This window comes from Tachysurus vachellii, chromosome 1 (assembly GCF_030014155.1).
Source record: "Tachysurus vachellii isolate PV-2020 chromosome 1, HZAU_Pvac_v1, whole genome shotgun sequence".
NCBI lineage: Eukaryota > Metazoa > Chordata > Actinopteri > Siluriformes > Bagridae > Tachysurus > Tachysurus vachellii.
In genome coordinates this window covers 37,027,338-37,041,417 of record NC_083460.1, presented here as the reverse complement: position 1 = coordinate 37,041,417, position 14,080 = coordinate 37,027,338, and the positions used below count along the sequence as shown (strand labels likewise).

Genomic DNA, 14,080 nt, shown 5'->3' with positions numbered 1-14,080 from the left:
TTAAAAACAAGCTACAGCTCGTCCCGGAGTTACGAAGGAGAAAATATCCAACCATACGTCCAACCATGAGGTAGTATTTGGCTAGAACAATCTAATAGAAAGTTTGTTCAGTAAATAATCCTATCTGCTATAAAAACTTTAACAATGTTGGTAACCCTAAAATGAAATCGCTACATTATTTGAAGTATCGTATTGCATCGTAACATTCTGTCCGACCTTTGCATGCTTGAACAAGGTTAGGTTGTTGATGGCCACATAAAGTTGGTCGATGACGATGAGGATGGTGAAGATAAAGGAGCAAAAAACCAAAAAAATGCACCCTTGTTGATCGCTAGCGAGACTGAGGCAGGTCACAGGGGGAGCTTGACCTATCGTACCACATGCGCTGCCACGATTGCCTTCCACGTGAAGTTTTTTATATTTTTACAATTTTGTCGTTTCATCCATCATACGATCGTAAATCGTAATTCAGAGAGTATCTGTATACACAGGTCTGTACTGCAATACATGTGTGATGCATTTAAACAAACGTACAATTAAGAAGTTACATTATTATTGATGTACGCATTGATTCAAAATGTTTATTTTTTTATTTAAAAAAAAAGAAAACAACAAAATTAACCTTTTTATTTTTTAAATTGTATTTAGTTATGTATGTTAAAGATTTCTAAGAACAAAATTAAAATCATATCCGTGGCATCAAATCTGTATATTTAGCTGATATTTCTAAAAAAAAAAAAAACACAAAAAAAAAAACTTTGTGTATTGTTTATTACCCAGCCATAATGATGAAACAGTCCTAAGATTAATGATGAAGCATGACAGTGAGCATTTTTTAGCTTTTTATTTATTGCATGTTTACATTTCTGAAGCTTCGAGACACCACGCAAGATTGCATTTAATATTTTGAATTAGTTCTTAAATCGATGGTGCTGTACTCGTTCCTGGAGCAGCAATTTCTATTCTTTATCCTCCACCACCAAATTCAGCACATGATTGACTGATACTGAGTGAAAAGCTGATTTCTGACGCGCTGGGATCCACCTGGTAACTGGTCTAGAACTATGAGCATCAATAGTATTTTTCACACCAGTCAGTCATATGCACCAAGATATATGCTCTACATCTTTTTGTCTAAAGCTGCGTCCTTTCGATCGAGGAAACCTTTACGCGATCCGCTTCCTGCTAAAAGCTACAGCTCTTGTAGAGAAGCTGAACACTGGCACATGAAGCGTGATAATGGGGACCAGGTTGTAAATACAGTTTTGTCTTGAGTAATAGTTTTCTACAGCAGACTGCTAAAGGCTTTCAGGCTCAGTGAAGTTTGCAGAGCTCACTATGGTACTAACTTCAAGTCTGAACAGGTTCTGTGTCCAGGATTAGATGATGTAGTCGATCTCTGAGTACAGAGCGTCAGTCAGATTTTCTTCGCTGGTGGTCGGACTTTTCAAACACGCCAACCTGCGACTAAAGGAGAAATAAGATCGGGGTTATTTCTAACACCATGTGTATTTTACATAAGTAATGCTTTCCAATCTGGAAAATCAGTTTCCATTTTTTTTTTTTAATTCTTACATATTCAACCATACACGGTATGACATTTTGAAAAATGCTTTCTTGACTGTGGTGTAAAAATAGAATTTAGACTAAGAATAGAATTACAATTTATAAAAAAAAAAAAAAAAAATTTGAATTTGAAAGTAAAAACAAATTAAATAGAAAATATTAATATAGAATATATAAACATTATATATATAAACATTATATATATATATATATATATATATATATATATATATATATGTATATATATGTATACACGTCTTTTATATGATTCTTCTTTAATTCAGTGGGTTAATTTACAATGAAACTAAATATATATTTTTAAATTTCATTATATGTCATCACTGCATAAGACCCAATGGTCCTCATCTTGTTAAGTACGATAAAAAGTGCTGATATAGGAAAATAATACATAGTTAAAAAGAATTGCTGTTTAAACCTCAAAGTACAAAGATGTTTTATACTTTTCCTAGCCTCAAGCCTTTTCTCTCTCTCTCTCTGTCTCGTGTTTGAAAATAAAAGTTTGAGGTAGTGGTGGCTCAAGTGGATAAGGCTTTGGGTTGTTGATTGGAAGGTCAGGGTTCAAGCCCCAGCATTGCCAAGCTGCCACTGTTGGGCAATTGAGCAAGGCCTTTGAAGGCTCCAGGAGCACTGCATCGTAGCTACCTCTGGGCTCTGACCCCAACCTCCTCAGCTATATATGAAGAAAAGTATTCCACTGTGCTGTAATTTATATGTGCTAATAACTTCTGAAGATTTCCCATGATGGACAATTTACTCTGCCAAAGTGCTGACACTGGAGACTCCTTCCATAAATGTTAAATAAACAACATTCTTTAAATTTTTGTAAAAATAGCATGTTTAATATATTTATTATTAGTATTAGTCACCATACAAGTCTCTGAGAATGAGCAAATGTAGTCGAACCGGTACATTGATGGAATCCTGTTATTTAAATGACAGCCAGTGCTGCGACTATCAGAGCTGCTGTTAGAAAATCATCTAGTGATTTTAGTGATTAATCCAACTAGTGATGTCATGCCTTTATTTGGTTTCAATCATCGTTGTTTTTATTTTAATGACATTTTAATCACGCTGAGAAATAAAAGCAAGCCCGGTCTGTGTCTTACCCCACATGTTGGCACGTTAGGCCCCCAACACAGGGGCAATGCTCTTTTGGAGCCCTTTGTCCTAAATCCCATGACAGCAGGTTCATCAGTTTATTGTTGAAGGCGATACAGGGCTCATGTTCTTTGGGTTTGGGGCTGCACACTGGGAAAAGCAGGCCTGAAGGGAAACGTCAGAAACATGGCTCAAAATCCTAGACAGGAATGTATGAAATTTAAAAAAAAAAAATGCTAGATGAAATGTTATAGTGCTCACTGGGAAGTTGCAAGAATATATTTTTTTAATTTCCTTTGAATCTTTGTTAGATTCAAGGTGTTTTTTTTTTGTTTTGTTTTTTTTAAATTAAGAGTTATAATGGATTATTAGCAGCGCAATTGTTCGGCTGACTCATATATCGGTTTGCTTTTTAATAATATAAAATTAATATAAAATTGAAATTCAGATGAAGTCCCTTGCTAGCAACTATTCCTTTGCTGAGGAATTCATGTTGTTATATTGTTTTGTATAAGTCACTGAAATCGAATGTAAATCTAATCATTTATTTGTATTAAGTTATGGTTATTGTTAGGTGAGTTAGTGACTGCTTGTATTTCCCAAGCTTTGGCTGTGTATAGTATATTCATCCTTATACATATGCTGTTGCATTGAGCTTTTTGTTTTTGGTACTAAAACTGCTAAAACCAGCTCCTCATAGACTGGAAACTTTGAGCATAAGTTCCCTGATTGTGAATATTTGACAGAACATGAAACTTCCCAATAGCTCTTTAGCCTTGTTTCAGGTCTGATACATGAGGTCATACTGCTGAGTAAAACTACATCACTGGTAAAATCCTTTCATAGCTGAAAGCAGCTGGAGGACAAACCTCACGTCTTAGACAAATAAATTGTTGCTCAATGGAAGTTGCTACCTTCATAGAAGACGCAGCACAGATCAGTGTCACAGTCACTTTGTTCCTGGCAGATGGTTCCTGCTTTTCCTTTAGTGGAGTTCATGCACTGACCCAACACACATAGCTGGCCCTCGCAGCACTCCTCATCTTTCTTGCAGGTCTGTGTTAGAAATCCACAAAACAGCCATGAATGTAATCTCTTATCTTCTTTTGTGGGTCATGTCCTTGTTATGAGTAAAGAGCAATGCTGATTGTTAGCTAGCCAGACACTGGCTATGGATGGATGGGGGGTCATGGGGAGGAGAAAGTACTGCATGTACTATGATGATTAATGCTACTAATACAGTGCAGCTAGTTGAGAGTTTGCAGCTCCGGTGTAGTTTTACATATCGATTTTAAGGATTTTAAACACCCCGAATGCTTGTCGATTTAAACTCTTTTTCTAAGAATGTAGATATTTTACAACCTATCTTATGTCATGGCTGCATACTGTGAGTTCATGACAAATATCGCAGTATTGTACGTGTGAATTGGCGTCTACTTTTAAGACCTCGTATAAATGAAAGAAACTGCTGCATCTGGTCTCAGGAGCAGCCTCTACCCAGCCTGTGCAGCTCTACTTATTCATGGCAGTTCAAAACAAGCCTCTGAATTGGATTAGACCTGGATGCCAGCAGCCCATCAGTATTCTCACACTGTCTCCTGTCCACCATTGGCTTCTGCTGTCTTTTCTGTGTCCCAGGTAAAGTCACAGGGATGGAGAAAGCACTCAGATTTAGCCAACAATCCACTTTAATGTGAACCCCCAAGGGGAAAAAAACCCCAAAAAACAAAAACAGCTCATATCAAATTAAAAATGCACTCATGCCTGTGCTGCAATGCAGATACAATGCAGTCTTAGTTACATCATGTAGAATGGTAATGACTCTCAAATGTGCAGGTCTAACAGCACTTTCATGACAGTTCTGGGTGAGGCTCACAGCGAGATGTTAGATTCATAGTTTCGTAAAGGAAAACGAGTTCCTACCGCCTTTGACTGCTTGCAAAGCATACAGTCGGAGTGGTGTTCCCCGTTGAGGCAGTATCTACCCTTCTCACAGTCATTGTCAGTAACACATTCCTGAGAGACAAAGGAAAGAGAAAACTCACCTTTGACATGAAAAACATCAGTACTTACACCTCCAATTTATTTGACATTTGCGTTGAGTCCAGAGCAGTTTATCAAATGAATACATCTCCTAATTTTTAATAGTTTTAGCACTACTATGATGTTATGTATTATGTTACGACTGCTATTATGTTAATATTATCTATTAGCATTATGACTAAGACAGTTACTACTATTACGAGAACTGCTTCTTTAACTAGTACTGCTGCTATTATTAGTTACCATTACTGCTATCTTTGTTACAATTAGTACTGTGTATATAAATACCAGTATGCTATTATTATTTTAACTTAATAATAGTAATAATATCAGGAATACCTCTGTTACGATTAGTACTGCTGCTATGATTTACTGCTAGCACTATGATTGTAACTGATATAATTATTTCTATTATTGTGTACCGGTTCTAGTTACTACTTCGTGTACAACTGCTAGCATTAGGATTCATCAGTTACAGTTAAAACACTTTCAAGTGCTGCTTCTAATGCTACTACTGCTAATACTACTGTTACCATCTAATACTACTACTGCTAAAACTACTGGTACTGTCTAATGCTTCTACTGCTAATACTACTGTTACCGTCTAATACTACTACTGCTAAAACTACTGTTACTGTCTAATGCTGCTACTACTACTGTTACTGTCTAATACTACTACTGCTAATACTACTGTTACTGTCTAATGCTGCTACTACTACTGTTACTGTCTAATACTACTACTGCTAATACTACTGTTACTGTCTAATACTACTACTGCTAAAACTACTGTTACTGTCTAATGCTGCTACTGCTACTACTACTGTTACTGTCTAATACTACTGTTACTGTCTAATGCTACTACTGCTAATACTACTGTTACTGTCTAATACTACTGTTACTGTCTAATGCTACAACTGCTAATACTACTGTTACTGTCTAATACTACTACTGCTAAAACTACTGTTATTGTCTAATGATACTACTGCTAATACTACTGTTACTGTCTAATGATGCTACTGCTAATACTACTGTTACTGTCTAATGCTACTACTGCTAATACTACTGTTACTGTCTAATACTACTACTGCTAATACTACTGTTACTGTCTAATACTACTGTTACTGTCTAATGCTACTACTGCTAATACTACTATGAATATTAATATTATGAACACTAATACTACTATTCTAGTGATATGATTCCTACTATTACTGTTATGATTCCTATAACTATTATTACTACTATGATTACAATCATGGCATTCGGCAGACACCCTTATGTAGAGCGACGTGCAAAAGTGCTTTGAAGTCTCTATCAATGAATACATTAACACTGGTTCACTAGGTTACAGATTTAGCCTAAAACTGGTCAGGTTTTTTTCTACACATAAACTAGCACTTATTTTCCCAGTTTGTTTTATGTGTATATGTAAGGTTTTCAGGAAGAGGTAGTTCTGCTGTTTGAAAACGGCCAGTTCGGACATCTAGGGGATGTTTATTTTACCACCTCGGTGCCAGAACAGAAGACAGACTTGCTGTATATGGTATACCTGCCTGTTACTCTGAGAGATGGTGGGACCAGTGGAGAAGTGCTAGCTGATCAGAGAACTACTACTACTATGCGTATTAATGTTACGATTGCAATAACTATTTATATTATGCATGCTACATGCTACTTTTTCTATTAATATTCCTCCTACTAATTTTACTACTGCTAAGCATTAAGATTACTATTAACTGTATTCCTATGCACATACTATTCTTATGCACATACTACCTTTATTTATTGTTTTCTATCTATCTATCTATCTATCTATCTATCTATCTATCTGTCTATCTGTCTGTCTGTCTGTCTGTCTGTCTGTCGTTACTATTATTATTATTATCATTGATTAGTATTGTAGCAGTATTACAACTAATCAATAATTGTCAGACTGTATATGACTGCAGAAAGGACATTATTCATAATAGCACTGTCCGGTGTTTATAACAGTTTATAATCACACCCTCCAGTGTCACCCAAATGAGGATGAGGTTCCCTTTTGAGTCTGGTTCCTCTCAAAGTTTCTTCCTCTTCCATCTAAGGAAGTTTTTCCTCACCACAGTCATCTCAGACACCTCAGGCTTGTTCATTGGGGATAAATACAAACACATTTAAATACAAGTTTAATATTAATCATTGTATAATGTCAAGCTTTATGCACTGTTTGTAATATTTCATATGTTCTTTAAAGCTACTTTGAGACAATGTCCATTGTTAAAAGCACTATAGAAATAAATTAAAAATTGAACTAAATATTATTAATACTGCTACCTCCACTATTATGATTATTGTTACTGCTATTATTACTTCTGTTACTGCTTCTACTTATATTTCACCTATTACTGCTGCTGGTGCTACTGTCAGTAATGTATGTGAGTTATAATCAGTTGTGGTTTTGGGCAGACAAGCTCTGAGAATTTGAAAGGATGTGGGGTTGACGCATGAACGCTCGAATATTTACCTGTACGGAAAGTAATCCAGATGTTTAGGATTAAGTCTGAAAGACTTGATTCCATTAAGGCTCAAATAAACAGAAGGTTTTTCTGCTGCTTAAATATTTCAGGGCAAGAACGGAGCTTGGTTTCTCCCATTGAAAAAAGTGGTTGAAATATAATTTGAACCTCTGAAGAAGGATAAAAGAAACTGAAGAAGGATAAAAGCTAGTTTTCTTTACGTTTTAATGTCAAATGCTGGACATGCTTTTATTTGGAGAATAAATTCCGTCTATTTGTCCATTTACGTTTATATACATTTTGATGTCATGTATTATGGATGTCTCTGAATTAAAACATTATTGTAACTTTTAAGGTTTTATAATATTGATTATTATTTATACTGATCTTAACTCCATCAATATACAATATAAAATCTTATTTCAAATTCATTCTCAATTAAAAAAATGTTCTCTTAAGAGAAAGAGCATGGATTAGATTATGGATTATCATGTCATACTCTTTACCTGATGCTGTCGCCGTTGTCAATTGTTAATACGATATAAAATGTCAGATAATCAATAGATTCAGACACTTAGTGAGGCTCTAAACTGGCTTTTTTTTGTGTATTCTTTCTTTTCCAGACAGATAGGATACACTTAAAACACACTTCCCTGATGATCTGAAGGCTATAGATTGTTATCTGGCATAATCCTGCTTTATCAGTCACCTCTCAGCTACAGCAGACTGAAAATCCTGCTCATGTCTACCAGGGGATTATTGACAGAGTCTAGAAGCCAGAGAGAAGATGTAAGGCTTTGAGGAGTTTGAGAGGATCTGTGCATTTGGGAACTGTTTTGTGCAAACTGTTCTACAAAATATTGGATACCACTTTAGGGACTGAAACATATCCAGGGTTTAATTGCTTAATGGCCTTCTGAAGACAAGCAACAGAATCGGATGGATTTCTGATATTCATTAGATTTCATATGAATGCATTTAATGTGTTTCAGGGTGGAATTTTACTTTAAGGAATGCTTTGAGATACTGATATACCAGCAAACATGTATGGTATGTGATATATAAATAGGCTCGTATTTCGTCTTGTAATAGAGAAGATTAGAGTTACGCACATGATGAATGTCATTTTCCTTGCTGCTGGACTGGTTAACGGTACTGGTCACGTGGATCTCTTCCACTGTGTTGCCTGATATCTAAAACCACAAGCACACTGCTCAGGGACACATGACTCAAACGTTTAAAAATATTTTGTTTGACAAAAAATTGTACAAAACAGACATTCAAAGACTAATACATTTAGTGTTGACATTAAAAAAAAACTCTTCTGTTATCTTGTTCTTCAGGGCACTTAGTTCCCTGTCCAAAATCTTGAAATGACCTCCATGCCAGTCTTACCTTATCGATCTCCTCTGCAGCAGTGACAGATTGATTTCCAGTAACGATCTCCAAGCTACTTTCGTTGCTGTAATTCGAGGTGATGTTATGGATTGGCTGGATGGATATCGCACTCTCGTTGTCCATCTGGAAAAAAAAATAAAAAACTTGAAATGGGCAATAGTTATCACCCACTGCTGTACCCAACAACAGTAAAGTGGGCAACATACATTATCTAACGGTAGCACAGTGAATCACAAATGCAGAAGATATGGTGCTTGTAGTCTAGCTCGAATTCTGGGAGCACCATTGTACATGCAAAACCAGAGACTTGGCTGTTCAATGATGCCATTAAACAGATTTAAACTGTACCTACAAACTCGAAAGCCAGTATTGCAATGTCATTATATGCACATTTCCTTTCCACCATGAAGCAAAAGTAGCGCCCAGAGAGTTGGCCTGGTTACTAAAAAAGGGTACTAAGATGACTGTGGATTTACATATCCTTTAATTTACCTAAACGTTAGCATCTTTGGTAATTACTCTTTACTGAGATAGAGTACACTTCATGCACCATTCTGAGTAAAAGATCCACAGTACGTAGTATCCTTTTGTTTTCAGTAGGTTAGTATTAGGTCACAATACTAAAAGTGATAATGGTATGAAATTAAAAATGAAAAAAAAAAAAAAATAGTCAGATTGGGAAAATAATCTCTGGGATTCCTTCATGATCACAACCCAACCAAATATTCGAGGATTTGATAGATGCTGCTTGCTCATTTTCTTGTCCCTGGAGTTGAATGATTATCTTTTATCCCTGTATTTATGAATCTTTCATCTGGAAATGTCTAAAAAAGTGCACATTAAAAAAACAGTAGTCAATAATTAGGTTTTAGAGGAAAGCTTCAGTAGCTTGAGGAGAAGGTACCACCCCAGCAACAGGGAATATTACCGTATTGCCGTATTGCAGCATAATAATAGAATACAATCAAAATAAAATATAAAGTATGAGTTTAAAAAAACAAACAAAAAAACAAACAATAAATAAATAAATAAAGTCTAACGTCTGCAGAGTTTGTGCAGATGCGTCAAAGCGACCAGTCTAGACTTTATGCACGTCTTGGGCGATACCTGATGCTCATCATCCTCCAGTTTGAGCTGTGTGTCTTCCACCAGTTTCTTCATCTCTCTGAACAGGTCGTTTATCGCAGTCGGATTTTGTCCAACACTCGTCTCTGTGGGCGCGTGAGACTGTAAGTCCACACCGTTAGCTGTCCAAGTTTCTGGAAGGAGCCCGTTAACGGCCACCAGGCAGAGTGCGAGATTCAGGGCGACCATCAGCATCTTCACCGCGTCGCTCGGGGCTGGATGGAAGATGAGAAGATGCAGACGCGCGGAGAACAACGCAAGATGCACCACCTCATACGCTGTACCAGTGAAGCCCTGAATTATGGGCGTGAGACACAGAGGATGCAGTGCGCATGCGCAGACGGGGAATAATAATAATAATAATAATAATAATAATAATAATAATAATAATAATAATAATAATAAGAAGAAGAAGAAGAAGAAGAAGAAGAAGAAATAAATAATTAAAAAAAACAAAGAGTGTTTGGTCTATAATATTTATTTCACATATTTGTTTACATATTACTATGCTGCTTGGGGATTTTTAGCTTCTGTCCTTAAATGATGCTGTGCTGCTCATAGATTTCCATAGAAACGTGAGAGTACACGGTAACCATAGCAACTCAGCAGCATCTTTGAACCGGACTTAATGCTTTAATGCGTTTATGCATATACACGTTGTTACAAAGCAGCTTTCCAGAAATCATTAGTTTTTTTTTGAGTGACGCTGTATTGTATACAACTGTATACTATAAAGTTTCACAATACTAAGATTGTTAAAATAACGAGTTTCAACATCTTTATGATTACAGCAGCAGCTCATAGATCAAACACAGTAATATTGATCTGAATGTGGGATTTTCTGGTCTTTGTCCATTCTTTCCTGTAATGAACGGAGGGTCTGTAAAACTGTACATTGATATGTGAACATTATTTACCAGTTAATTAGTTTATTTCACAAGCTAACACACGTATAGACATAAAATACACCAGATGGCGCCATTTGCATGTCAAACATTCCGTTTATTTCCACTCAGAACTTTCCAAGAAGTGACTTAAAACGAGTTCGTGCCTATTTCTTTTCCTTCTGAATCCCACAGTGATGTGACGCGTCCTTAACGTTATTCATTCCACGTGTCTCAGGGAATGTGCGTGTGGCACGGTGTGCACGTGCCCACACACGCGCGCTGGTTGATCTCTACTTTCGGCTTTTTATTTTATTTATTTATTTTTTTGTTTTATTTCTTCTCTTAGCATCACAAACTCAGGCATCTGACGCGTGCATTTTGAACTGTGTGGACTCTCAATACAGAGCCGTGTTAGCTTTTCTACCCCTGACGCCGCATTGCTCCTCCTCGGGCGTAATATCCTGGTTTTCTTTTTTTTTTCTTTTTTTTTTTAGATGCCCTGTCACACTACACTGGTGGATTTGCGTTGCACGCGCGCGCATTCGTTTCAGCACTCGAAAAGAAACGCTCAAGGCGGTGACCGGAGCGTGCGCGAGCGCTCAAAACACACAGTTTCGCTTTTTTACACACCGACACGGACGGATATTCAGCCCGGTTATTGAGCTTCTCTCATGAAAGTTGAACTGAACGCTGAAGTAAGTAGTATTTCACTCACTGTTTTTTTTTTGTTTTTGTTTTTTTGTAATTTTTTTTTATTATTTATTTTTACAGAATTTGTCCGTTTTTATTCATTTCTTATAGCGTGTTATAAGTAAAAGTCAACACTGTAAGTTACTACAGCTAGAAATGTTTAAAACTGTATTAAATATCTGACTTATAACAAACTGTGGTATAGCAAATGAATAATAATCTAAAAAAAAAAAAAAACCTAACGATTTCGTAGCTAATAAATATATCGCGATACTTTTCGAAGTTTTCACGGTATCGATATAGGTATCGATTTGTGTTTTTTTTTTTTTTACTTTATAACAATATATGTTTATAGCGATGGTTTAAAGGTGTAATAGTGGATTTTTATTTAATCTTTTTTTTCTTACTTGTACAAATAATCTACAATTTATTATTATTATTATTATTATTATTATTATTATTATTATTATTATTTTTGTATTTTTTTTTTGAATAATAAAAATATTAGTTTAAACCATGAGCTCAGGACAAAATTATTATGTGGTTGACATCCGGGCCTGAAGACTTGTTTATGTTTGAACGAGTTAGTCATTTTACAGACACTCTACTCTATGCTTAGTCTCAGCCTCAGATGTCACGCCCACGAACCCACGGCTGAACGTCTGAATCATATGGCATGCAAAATTGTAAACAATTAAGGAGCTTTGAAGTTGACATCTGATTGGTTGGATTCTACAGGAGCTGTGTGTGTCACGTCTTTTGTAACGGTCTAAAGCAATCGTCATGCTTTAATCTGCACGCTGATGAAGGAAGCCGTGGTGTTTACAACTGTGACAATGAGCGATTATGAGGATCAGCGAAACTGCTGTTCAGTTCACTGACTCATTAATTTGCATGATTTTCTTACTTAAACAATCTATGGTTTGTTTTTGTAGATACATCTATATCACGTTTTCATAGTCCTAAACCTGATGCTGAACAAAACGAATTGTGATGTACGATTTGGCATGTACGTTGCTGTACATGTCAGATAGACGCCACATTACGCAGTCCTTAAAAGACCTGTAAAATCTGCTCTGGAGTCGTGACCTTCTGCCCTCGGGCTGAAGTTCTGGCTATTCGTGACTACTCGTAGATTGGTGGTTGATTTACGGATTTAAAAAAATTAATCAAGTATCTGACCCTCCTACTTAAGTATTAAACAGCTAATTTTACCTAATGCACTGTTAAGACAATTTCTTTTTCTGTGGCATTGCCATGTCACAGCTGCAATGCTTCCTGGTGTTGTCCTGAACTCAGATTTCTGTGTAGACTTTCACATGTTCTCAGTATGTCCATGTGTGTTTTCTCACACCTCCCAAAAACATGCCAGTAGGGTGATTAGTGACACTTGACCATAGGTGTGAATTTGTATCCTCATATTGCCCTGTGGTAGACTGGAGTCCCATTCAGGGTGTATTACTGCTTACAGTTTTCCTGTGATAAGCTTCGGATCCACCATAAACCATCCACCAGAGCAGGATTCAGAGGTTACTGGAGATGAATGAATGAATGTAAAGTTTGAAACTTATAGCATGATGTCTCACCGTGTGTATCCAGCTATTATGCACAAAATATAGTTGATATCAGACTGAATCTACAGGCTGGGCTGGAAAGAAATCAGACCTGGGCTTTATTTTTTTAATTCTGTGATAATGTCCACTACAAACTGCTGTAAAAAGGACAATATTTTCATTTACATTAAATACTGTCCAGTGTGACAGTACTGTCCAAATGAGGATGGGTTCCCTTCTGAGTCTGGTTCCTCTCAAGTTTTCTTCCTCATGTCATCTCAGGGAGTGTTTTTCTTGCCTCTGTCGCCTCAGGCTTGCTCATTAGATAGATGTTAGAAATAAATAGGAGCTTAATTTTAAACTTTAAAATTTTAATTTTGTTTCCATGCTTATGTAACATTGTCTTATTGAGACAATGTGAATTCATAAAAGCTCTATACAAATCAATTGAATTCAGTTGAATTGAAGTTTAACTTTGATAGCTTTTTATATCAATTTTTTATATCACTTTTGAAATTTTTTTGAGTTTAGGATAAATTAGGAAGGCTACTAATTTGAAAACATTTTTCATTCATGCATCAATCAATTCTTCAATAACGTTGTGTCCTGGACTCTGGAGCTAGAGGTTGGGAAGAAGACAGATCGATAATATTTTGTGCAGCTTATTGATAATATTTTGTGCATAGTGTGAACACTTTTAGACATTTCAGATTAGTTAAACATAGAAACAAACCTTCACCTTAACACTGCGAGGAACATCAACTTCGTTTCCGTTTAAAAAGTTCTATACACACTCACAAGTTGTCAAGAGTTTTATTTCTGAACACTATATTTGAGTTCCAAGGTCCAAATCGTGTCATGAAGATTGGGGTTAAACAGAAGAAATTTTAAGAAGACTATTGAACCTTAACCACAGAGGTGTTTCCTCTTCACTATTGTAAAAAAAATATTTTAAATGCTTTCTCATGGTGTTAAGGTGAGCTTTCGTTTCTACGCTTAACTAAATGTCTAACACACTGTTCAGGATATGCTCCTGAATGCTCAGGATTCACCACAGAAATGCTGTACAATATCGAGGAGAGGATACGAATAAAAATATCTGCACTAGTGGAAGTTTCAGCCCGGAGCCAGTGTTGTTTTGTTAAGCCGGACCTTTAAGCTGCTTGCAAAGGGCAAATAAAAACAAAAACAAATGAACGTATTT

The 14,080-nt window shown here is 36.1% G+C and overlaps 2 protein-coding genes across 9 annotated transcripts in view; one reads left to right on the top strand and one right to left on the bottom strand.

Moving 5' to 3' along the window:
• Positions 1-765: 765 nt before the first annotated feature.
• Positions 766-10,037, bottom strand: dkk3a (dickkopf WNT signaling pathway inhibitor 3a). Its single transcript, XM_060865263.1, has 7 exons — positions 9,729-10,037; positions 8,619-8,744; positions 8,336-8,416; positions 4,609-4,701; positions 3,600-3,741; positions 2,694-2,850; positions 766-1,467 (listed from the first exon to the last, which is right to left on the bottom strand). The coding sequence occupies exons 1-7, from the start codon at positions 9,939-9,941 to the stop codon at positions 1,380-1,382; spliced, it is 900 nt and encodes a 299-aa protein (XP_060721246.1). The 5' UTR covers positions 9,942-10,037; the 3' UTR covers positions 766-1,379.
• A 1,107-nt stretch (positions 10,038-11,144) lies between these two features.
• The window catches only part of mical2a (microtubule associated monooxygenase, calponin and LIM domain containing 2a), a 53,488-nt gene continuing 50,552 nt past the window's right edge, over positions 11,145-14,080 (top strand). For 2 of the 8 annotated variants that reach the window (XM_060885996.1, XM_060886005.1), the window contains exon 1: positions 11,148-11,328. The gene's annotated coding sequence lies outside the window, so the exon portion shown is untranslated. Of the gene's footprint in view, positions 11,329-14,080 lie in introns of all 8 variants that reach the window. The other 6 variants (XM_060885970.1, XM_060885979.1, XM_060885987.1 and 3 more) reach the window with 6 other exon arrangements.

Excerpts from the sequence above, each read along its gene's own strand:
- dkk3a (XM_060865263.1), bottom strand. The coding sequence starts at position 9,941 with ATGCTGATGGTCGCCCTGAATCTCGCACTCTGCCTGGTGGCCGTTAAC. Across the intron at positions 8,417-8,618 it reads CTGCAGAGGAGATCGATAAG|ATATCAGGCAACACAGTGGA; the intron begins GTAAGACTGGCA and ends TTGTGGTTTTAG. Across the intron at positions 4,702-8,335 it reads AGGAAAATGACATTCATCAT|GAATGTGTTACTGACAATGA; the intron begins GTGCGTAACTCT and ends TTTGTCTCTCAG.